The sequence below is a fragment of the Malaclemys terrapin genome, chromosome 7 (genome assembly GCF_027887155.1).
Source record: "Malaclemys terrapin pileata isolate rMalTer1 chromosome 7, rMalTer1.hap1, whole genome shotgun sequence".
NCBI classification, from domain to species: domain Eukaryota; kingdom Metazoa; phylum Chordata; order Testudines; family Emydidae; genus Malaclemys; species Malaclemys terrapin.
In genome coordinates, this window is record NC_071511.1 from 32,646,928 (window position 1) to 32,656,969 (window position 10,042).

The 10,042-nt window shown below is 55.4% G+C and overlaps 1 protein-coding gene across 14 annotated transcripts; it reads left to right on the top strand.

Moving 5' to 3' along the window:
* Positions 1–50: 50 nt before the first annotated feature.
* SLC25A45 (solute carrier family 25 member 45) lies at positions 51–9,229 on the top strand. 14 transcript variants are annotated; one of them, XM_054034490.1, is made up of 8 exons: positions 253–343; positions 733–877; positions 2,905–2,974; positions 3,744–3,787; positions 4,461–4,532; positions 4,804–4,989; positions 5,370–5,637; positions 5,921–9,229. In XM_054034490.1, the coding sequence occupies exons 2-8, from the start codon at positions 833–835 to the stop codon at positions 6,187–6,189; spliced, it is 954 nt and encodes a 317-aa protein (XP_053890465.1). In that variant the 5' UTR covers positions 253–343; positions 733–832; the 3' UTR covers positions 6,190–9,229. The 14 variants fall into 14 exon arrangements, with proteins under 14 accessions (XP_053890466.1, XP_053890465.1, XP_053890467.1 ...); XM_054034497.1 differs by lacking the exon at positions 253–343 and adding an exon at positions 2,117–2,547 and having other exon boundaries at positions 862–877; XM_054034492.1 differs by lacking the exons at positions 3,744–3,787; positions 4,461–4,532 and adding an exon at positions 2,117–2,699.
* The last annotated feature ends 813 nt before the right edge of the window (positions 9,230–10,042 follow it).

A 10,042-nucleotide genomic window follows, 5' to 3' on the forward strand; every position in this document is an offset into this window, starting at 1 on the left:
GTCCCGCCCAATCCCCGCCCGCGCTGGCTGTGACGTCACGGAGATTCGCCTCGCCGAGCCTGACGGTTGGCGGCGGCGCCCGCACCGGAATTCGACTTGTGGGTTAACCTGGTCCCGGGCAGGTTTGTGGTGCCGAGGTACAAACCTGGGGCCCCCAAACCCCACACTGAACCGTTAACCCGTCAGAGCCAGCGATGCCAACGGGAGCAGAGAAACGGGCGGGCTCTGCCCTGCAAAAGGGGCTGCAGCAGGCGACACACCACGCTGGGGTCAGCCAGTTGCACCCAGTCCCCCCGCACGAAGGCGTTCGCTCGCAGGGCACGGATCACAAGCAGGCACAGGGGTGAGTATTCCCAGCTTTGCCAACGCGGGAGCCTCTATGTCCCCTCCCCCCGGTGGTTCTTAGGCTGGGAGCAATTCGGGACAGGGACTGTCCGCTGTGTGGGTGTAGCACACAGCTCGCCGGGATCAGGGTTTGTGCAGCACGTGACCTGACATGGGCCACAGCCTCAGTCAGGGTCTGAGCAGCATCCAGTGGGACCTGCCCCTGGTCTCTGTGCGGGGCTGTGGGTCCCTGTCTCAGTCAGGGTCCATGCAGCGCCTGGCACAACATGGGCCCTACCCTGCTCTCAGTCAAGATTAACTGGGCGTACTGGGGACTCTGATCTCAGTTTGGGTCTTCAGACCCTGCCCTAGACGAGTGCACTGAAGTAGGTGTCTGCTTCCCTCTAGTGGTAGCTTGATATGATGGGCCGTGTTAGTCGGTATCTGCAAAAACAACGAGGAGTCCTTGTGGAACCTCTGCGCATGTCTATAAACAAGGTTGCTGTCGATGAGATTTAGTTTCCGGCTACGTTACGCCCTCCACCGCCATGGGGTAAGTCTGCCCGTGGGGTGCAGAGAGGACTGGAGGGTTAGCTGCTAAGGGCCATTGCACAAGATGTAGCGCTGGTTTGCGAGGGTCTGGCCATGCCTGCAGCTCGCTGTGAGTGCCCCACTGCACACGCCACGTGCTGCAAACTAGTTCAGGGCCTTGGGTTAGAGGGAGAGGAAAGGTTTGCAAAGGCAGCTCGGGGTGCTGGGATGGAGGCACTGGCCTAGGACTGTGGAAGCTGCTTTCATCCTGGCTAGGAAAAAAGGTGCGGGCGCATTGCTTTGTCAGGGGGTGGGGAGGGGAAGCTTTCTGTCTGGCTGTGGGATAGGAGGAGATACAGTGGTTAAAGCAGGGGGTCTGGGGGGAGGGATAGCTCAGTGGCTTGAGCATTAGCCTGCTAAACCAAGGGTTGTGAGTTCAATCCTTGAGGGGGCTATTTAGGGATCAGGGCAAAAATCTGTCAGGGGATTGGTCCCGCTTTGAGCAGGGGGTTGGACTAGATGACCTCCTGAGGTCCCTTCCAACCCTGATATTCTATTCTATTCTTCTTCTGGGTTTCATCCCCAGCTCAGGGAGGGGAGTGGTGTCTAGGGTTTCAGAGTTTAAGGGCAGATGGCATCATTAGATCATCTAGTCTGATCTTCTGAATATCCCAGGACTTTAAACTTCACCCAGACAGTCATAGGTTGAGCCCAATGACTTTAACATTTCCACCCTCAAGAGTTTAAGGCAGGGGTGGGCAAACTACAGCCTGTGGGCCGGATCCAGCCCGCCAGCCCTCAAGCTCCCACTGGCACTCCAGCTGGGGAGCAGGGTCGGGGGGCCGCTCCACACGGCTCCCGGAAGCCATGGCATGGCCCCCCTCTGGCTCCTACGTGCTCCAGTGGCCCCCCTCCGGCACTTCAGTGGGAGCTGCAGGGGTGGCGCCTCTGCATAGGAGCCAGAGAAGGGACATGCCACTGCTTCCAGGAGCCGCTTGAGGTAAAAGCACCGCCCTGAGCCTCTCCCTAACCCCCTGCCCCAGCCCTGACCCCCTCCCGCCCTCCAAATCCCTCGGTCCCAGTCCAGAGCACCCTCCTACACCCCAAACTCCTCAGCCCCACCCCAGAGCCCACACCCCTAGCCGGAGCCCTCATCCCCTCCTGCACCCTGAACGCCTAATTTCTGTCCCCACCCCAGAGCCCTCACCCCAACCCCAATTTTGTGAGCATTCGTGTCCCGCCATACAATTTCTATTCTCAGATGCGGCCCTCGGGCCAGAAAGTTTGCCCACCCCTGGCTGAAGGGGTTGTGAGCCCCATGCAGAGAACAGGAGAGAACCAGGGTCTCTGGCATTATGGGGAGCTTGATTAGGTAGGACCTTGATGAGCACAACAGCCGCCTCATGCTGCAGAGGAAGGCAAAAGAAGGTCCCTGCCACTGGGGGGGGAGGATTCCTGCCTGCTGCCACATCAGGTGATCAGCTGCACCCTGAACAAGACCCACCCTCCAGCCAGCTACATCAGAGAAACCGCAGAGCGCCGGCCCCATTACCTGTTATCCCTGCTCCAGCTGTATGTGATCCCCGATGCTTCAGAGGAAAGCCAAAAACCACCCCCGTCCCCGATTGCAATTGTGCCTCCACGAGTTGGGTGCCTCCAGCGTTGTAAGGATCTGCGTCCAAATGCCTCCCGGTAAGCACCCGAACAGGCCTTTATAACAGCCCATCCTGAAACATGCTCAGCACAGCCTGCTGTCATTTACTAACCCGTCGCAAGCCACTTACAGCTGCAACCGTCATAGAAAGCAGGCTCCGCGCTTCTCTCTGTCTGGGAATCTTCCTGAGGTGAGAGTTGTTTTTCAAAATGGCACAGCGTGAATTTCATTCAGCATCTAAGAAGCTCTGTGTGCCAAGGGTGAAGGGCTTTGGAAAATCCAGCCCTGAGTGTGGGCCTGAAAGGGGGCCCCCGGAGCTCCAGCCCCTTTGGAGGAGGACAGGCCCCGGGGGGATTAAATGGATTAACTTTGACCAGATCTTCCCTCTTTTCCAGAGCCCTGTACAGTCCCTGCGTGCTCTACTCACCATGCCCGTGGAGGAGTTTGTGGCTGGCTGGATTTCAGGTAAGAATGAGAAGGATCCATACCCTCCTGGGTGCTGCCCAGACACATGCCCCTGCCATTCAGAGTCAGGGGCTGCCCAGACCCTGGATGAAATTGAGAACCCCCTCCCCCAGGCTAAGTGCGGCACAGACCCTGCCAACTGAGACTGGGGCCCCCATTGGGCCGGGCACTGCACAAACACAAAGAGAGTTTTTGCCCCCAAAGAATTTATAATCTAAATTAATAGACAAATGAAAGATTATTCTGTCCCCTTTATAGAGGGGGAAAATGAGGCAGAGAGCAGGGAAGTCACCCAGGGAGGCAGTAGCGGAGCAGGGAATGAAGCCAGGTTCCCTGAATCCCAGTCTAGCTGCACCATGACAAGGCTGGCCTCCCTCCCCAATTTAGTTGCATTTTAAAAAGAGTGGAATTTAAGTTCCAAATTCAGTTTTTTTGCTGAAAAAGATGACACTTCCCAGTTGCTCATTAACAAGTGAGTTAAAAATAATCAAGCCCTGTCTCGCACTGGGGGTCTGTGTCCTTTTCAACCATTTTAACGTTTGCCGGCAGCATTGGGATCCCCAAGAAAAAGAGGAAGTGGCGGTGGGGTGTTTATGGATGTGTGGAGGAGGGTAGGACTCCTGGGTCCTATTCCTAGCCCCCCCCGAAGGGGTGGGCCTAGTGAGTTACAGCAGCAGGCCTGGGAGTCAGGACTCCTGGGTTCCAGTCGCCTAACCAGGACAGCAGCGGGGTCTAATTTCCGACGGACTTGTTTTTCCTTTGGACACAGGAGCTGTGGGGCTGGCCTTGGGGCACCCAATGGACACAGTGAAGGTGAATATGAAGCTGGTACTGCTGTAGAGGGATTGGGGGTGGGAAGGGACAGGCAAAACTTCTCTCCTATAGATAGAATGAGGCAATACATCCCTGCTGGGGAACTGGCTAGCTCAGAGCAGTGTCCAGCACCTCGAAGGGCAAGCAATAGCTATTTTAACTCCTTTATTTCTTATGATGGTAGACCTAACCTACATAGGGGTCTTTGTCTGCACAGACCCTCCCTGCCCAAGTTCAGGCCACCCTGTCAGGCCAGGCACTACACAGACCCCCAGTGAGATCAGGGCCCTCTACCCATCAGGAGAGGCACTGCACAAACCCACAGTGAGAGAGAATCCCTTGCCCCAAGAGTCCACAGTCTGAATAGACAAGGTGGGAGGGGAGAGAGAGGCACAGAGAGGGACTTGCCCCAACTCAATAGCAGAACCAGGAATAGAAGCCAGGAGTCCTGACTCCCAGCACCCCACCCCACCCCCAGCTTTAACTCCCTAGATCCCACTCTCTTGCCAGAGCTGTGAACAGAAGCCAGGAGTCCTAAGTCCCAGGCCACAGTCCAATCTGCTAGAAAATGCTACTTCCAAATGCCTCTGAGGAGGAGTTTGGCCTTTGCATAAACTGCTGCTGCTAATATCTCCCTGCAAATTCTTTGCTTAAAGATGGTGTCTCATTCCAGGTGCGGCTGCAGACGCAGTCTGGCTATCGGGGGATCCTGGATTGCATGATCAAAACATACCGCAATGAAACGGTTTGAGGCAGCACATTTATTTGTATTAGGGCAGTGCCAAGAGACCCCTGCCCAAGCTCAGAGGCTCCCCTCATGCTGGGGTCTGCACATCTGCCCCTGATGGAGATCAGCCCAGCCCCCATGCTGTATGCTAGGGGGAACAGTGTGTGCGTGTACGCATGGGTGTCAGCCTTTGGAGAGGGGTTCCCTAATCACTCCCTCACGCCGAGCCATGAGTCACATATGCCCAGGGCTGGTGTTGATCCCCCCCATGGTGCCTTTTGCCTTGCAGGTCCTAGGCTTCTTTAAGGGGATGAGTTTCCCACTGCTGAGCGTGGCCCTAGTTAACTCAGTGCTGTTCGGGGCCTACAGCAATGCCCTGCTGTACCTGAGCGCTACCCACCACCACGACCGCCGCGCCAAGCCCCCCAGCTATGCCCACGTCTTTACCGCTGGCAGCTTCTCTGGCCTGATGCAGGTGAGAGACTAGGCAGCTCATGTGGAGGGCAGAGGTAGAGAGCAGAACTCCGGGCTTCTAGCCCTACCTCTGGGAGGGGAAGGGAGTTGGGTCCAGTGCTTAGAGCAGGACGGCTGGGAGTCAAGACTCCTGGGGTCTATCCCAGCTCAGGGAAGGGAAGTGGGTTAGAGCAAGCGGGGCTGGGAGCTAGGACACCTGGGTTCTATCCTAGCTCAGGGAAGGGAAATGGGGTCGAAGTGGGTTAGAGCAAGCGGGGATGGGAGCTGGGACACGTGGGGTTCTCTCTCCAGCCCCAGAAGTCATTGCATGTCAGTATTTTTCCTTAAGGAACTCATGAGGGGACTCTTTTCTCCCCCCTACCCACCCCGCCCCAATCTCAGGCCGTGGTCCTGGCTCCTATTGACCTGATCAAAGTTCGGCTACAGAACCAGCTTCACTCCTATGGGCTGAGGAGTCCAGCAGGGGCCTCTGGAACCCAGTACCGGGGCCCAGTGCACTGCGCTGCCAGCATATTCCGCAAGGAGGGGGTCATGGGCCTGTTCCGGGGCACCTGGGCCCTGGTGCTGCGAGATACACCCACTATGGCCATTTACTTCCTCACCTACACCAGTCTCTGCCAGGCCATGACAGTGCAGGGGCGAGAACCAGGTGAGATGGAAATGGATAACCCCCTACAATCCACCTTGCTGGGGAAGAGACGGTAGGGAACTGGGATTCCTGTTGCGTAATATGAGTGCTTTGATGGGCCAGAGACAATTAAGACAGATCTTTTCACAGGGTGCTATAATGCAGCCACCTCTTGGGTGGAAACTGACAGGTGTTTAACAACCATACAATAACCACAACCACTGCCCTGGGGGTGGCATGGACTGAGGGGTAACGGCCCCTGCAGCCGAACCCTAACTCTCTTCCCTCTCCCCTTTGCTCCCAGGGCCGATGACGGTTCTCGTAGCCGGGGGCTGTGCTGGCACCGCCTCATGGATCTTAGCCACGCCCATGGACGTGATCAAGGCCCGGCTCCAGATGGATGGGGTGAAGGGAGTATCCTACCACGGGGTCTTGGATTGCATCCGCATCAGCGTTCGGCATGAGGGACCCCAGGTCTTCCTAAAGGGCCTTGCCCTGAACTGTATCCGTGCCTTCCCTGTCAACGCGGTGACCTTCCTGAGCTATGAGACCATCCTGAAACTCATCTGCTGAGCCCCACCCTGCTCCCTGCAGCATCAGGCCCCCCCATCACCGCACTGAGGGCCAGCTCTGATGGCCATTGGAGAGCACCCCCAACTGAGCCCCCTGCCCAGCTCCCTGTAACAGAGTGCCCCCTAGCGTTGTGCTGGGGCATGGAGGTCAGCACCAACTGTGAGAGGAAGGCAGGATCACCCCTCCTACAATCTATTCCCCAAGGTTAGGCTGCATCCTAGATTTAAATGTCCTGAGTGATGTTGGTTCTTCCCATTTCCATGCATCTTAGCACGTCGGGGAGAGGAACTGCCGGTCAGTGATGAGGGGGAGGAGTAGTGACTTGGGAGCTGGGGATGAAAGAGGGAATAAGAAAACCGAGGAGTGGGGCAGGGGTGGGTAGGAGACAGGAAATTGTGCTTTTTAGCAGCATGACTGAGCCACGAGTTAGGCCTCGTGGGTTCTATGCCAGATCTAGGATTAGAGTGGGTGGGAGTTAAGACTGCTGGGTTCTTTTCCCAGCTTTGGGAGGGGAGTGGGGCCTAGTGGTGCATGTCAGGGGAGGAGGGGCCATATGCAGAGCAGTGTGGGGGAAGGACTTCTGGGAGTAGGAGGATTTCTTCTTACCCATCTATAGCATTTCCATAGCAAGTGAAAATCTACTTAATTCTCATCAGTCAGCAAACTCTCTACTGTTGGCCCAGTCTAGTTGGATGGGCACAGAGACCCTGCCACCGCCACCCTGGAGCAGGCTGCAATGTGCAGGGACCAGTGGAGGCGAGCTAAACCTATTAGACAATATCCCCCGAGTCAGGAATTGAACCCAGGAGTCCTGCCTCCCCTGCTCTAACACACCACACACCACTTCCCTGCCAGAGCTGACCGAGAACCCAGGAGACCTGACTCCCTGCTCTGGGATTTTTAGCTGTAACCCACTAGACACCACTCCCCACCCAGCAGTTGGCAGATCCCCAATACAAGCTCTTTGCCACAACACCTGGGGTGCTGGGTCTTTGCCATAGATGTGATGCAACAGCCCAGGTCATTTACCTGCCATGGGGGGAGGCGGGGGACGGATCTGAGAGGCAGGCCCCGTGTCCTTGCCAGCTCCCTGTGCCGCCTCTGGCTGCTCCTATCCTCCTGGGGGGATGTCTCAGGAAACGCAAGCCGACAACGTGCCGACGGATTCCTTTGCTGCTGCGGTGAAGGTGCCGGAGCGCAGGCTCCCTTGGGGGAAATCAGCATCCTCTGCTCCTCCCTGAATGATACAGCTCGCTGCACTGCAATGGAGGGAAAGCCAGGCCAGGATTGGACACTCCCTTCCTAACTCTGTTGGAATTCATGGCTGGAGCCAAAAAAGGCTGGGGACCAAGGTGCAGAGCGGGAAAGGGACATGCCCCGAAGCTCACAGAGCGAGTCTGGAATAGAGCCCAGGAGTTCTGGCTCCTGCTCCCCATCTCTATCCATAAGAGCTCACTCTGCTCCTTGAGCCAGGGATGGCACTCAGGCATCCTGACTCCCAGCCCCCCTGCTTTAACACACGAAATCCCACCAATGTGCTCAGCACCAGGAATACAATCCAGGGGTGCTGAAGCTCAGCACCCCCTGTTCTAACCCATTTGACTTCACTGTGCTCCTATAGCCAGGAATAGAACTCACAAGTTCTGACTCTAGTCCCTGCCTTCTACTCGAACGTTCATCTCACTCTGCCTCCACTTGCACACCTGTAAAATGGGGATAATTATTCCTTTGTCCACTTAGACCTGAAGATCTTTGTGGCAGGGACTAGCTGGGCAGTGCACGACTCACTGGGGTCCTGATCTCGGTCATGGTCTGTGCAGGGCCCAGCACAAAGGTCCCCAAGTTTGGTCCAGGTCTGTGCAGCACCTGGCATGATGCTTCCTCCCTACCCTGTCAGTCATGGGGGGGGGGGGGGGAGGGGGTCTGTGTAGCACCCAGTTACAATGCTTGAAATTCATTGTGATCTTGTTTGAAAGCCTGCCTCACAGGCTCTGTCAATCCTGCAGAGCTGCTCTTAGAAATGAGGTCAGAACCGAAGCGGTGGCAAGCGAGATTAAAGGCCTGGTATATTAAAGCAATACCCAGACTGGCGGTGAATACATAGTGAGCTTGCAGAGATTTGAGACATCACTGTGCAAAGGAATATGCTTCTCCTGGCCTTGGATACATGTGAGATGGGGTTAGCAATGCTTCATTGGTACACATCCAAGCCCCCAGGATGTTCACTGTAAGTGCTGGTGGGTGTAATCAGACCCAGGACAAGATGGCTGATAGTTCGGGCTTGTACATCTTTCCTGTAGCTAACACAGCCTTGGGCATGTGTGTGTGATCTGCAAAGCCACTGTTCCTCTGGGAAGCTATCCCTACTCCAAGATGAATAGATGCCTCAGTGCAAAATAATATCACGCTGTATCTTGTTTTCCCACGCATGGGTCCTTTGCAACCCATTGCTGGCTGGTGTGGACTCATTAATTAGATCGTCCAGGAGGAGGTTAACGAGAGTCAAATATTTTATGCATAATACAGCCAAACTAGGAATAGGACCCAGAAGTCCTGACTCCCAGCCCCCCTCTCCCTCAATATCAATCCACCAGACCCAGCTCCCCTCCTGGAGCCCCTGGGAGTAGAACCTACAAGTCCTGACTCCCAGCCCTCCTGCTCCCCCAATCTAACCCCTTACACCACCCTCTTCTCCCAGAGCTAGGAAAAGAACCCAGGAGTTCTGACTCCTACTTCTCTGCCTTCAGACCACCTATCCTTAGATACAGTGCAGGGGTAGGCAACCTGCGGCGCACGAGCTGATTTTCAGTGGCACTCACGCTGCCCGGTCCTGGCCACTGGTCCGGGGGGCTCTGCATTTTAATTTAATTTTAAATGTGAAGCTTCTTAAACATTTTAAAATCCTTATTTACTTTACATATATAACGAAGCTATTATTGTATTATAGACTTATAGAAAGAGACCTTCTAAAAACGTTAAAATGTATTACCGGCCTGCGAAACGTTAAATTAGAGTGAATAAATGAAGATTCAGCCCACCACTTCTGAAAGGTTGCCGACCCCTGATATAGTGCAAGGTCTTTCCCCCATAACTGCGACACAATGTCTATATAGAAGGCCCCACGGATATGCAGCCACTTCTGGGGTGCAGCTGAACGGGAAGAAAAGTTACAGCCAAAGATGCCATGGGAAACCCTTTCACTAAGGGGAAGAGCACTGATAACAAGATGGGTCTGTTTTCCATGCCAGGCAAACACAGGCTTCCATTTTGAAGGTTTTATCCTTGAAAGCAGTGACTCTAAAGGATATGAGGGTCACAGTGGACAAGCAATTCGATATGAGCTGCCAGTGCAACACAGTGGCCCAAAGGGCTGCGTTAGGGTGTGTTACTCACCACCAGACTGGTGCCTCCCCTAGGTTGCTCTGGGGAGAAACCCAAGGTCGACAGTCTGCACACTGTCACTTGATCTCCACCAAGTGACTGCAGCCCCTCTCGCTGCCTCAGGGACTGCAGCATCCTCTTTGTGGCTTGGCCCCCCGGCCATGGGATTATCCATGTCCCCCCTTCTGGGGGAGGTTTAGCTCCTCAGTAGTCCAGTCACTTCCTCAGTGGTGACTCAGTAAACTGTCCTCCTACTTCCACAGTGGGGAGACCCAGGCCCACCCACTACTTCAGGTCTGAGCCCAGGGACCCTCTGATTCACAGTCACTTACTGCGTTCATTTGCCTCTATGATCGCTGCATTTCCCTGGGCCACTTCACTGGGGCCACAGCAACCTCCTCAGTCTCAGCAGCTCATCCGGAGCTCCTTCCCCTCTCCCTGGGGTCCTGCCTGCACTGCTCTGTTCAAGGTG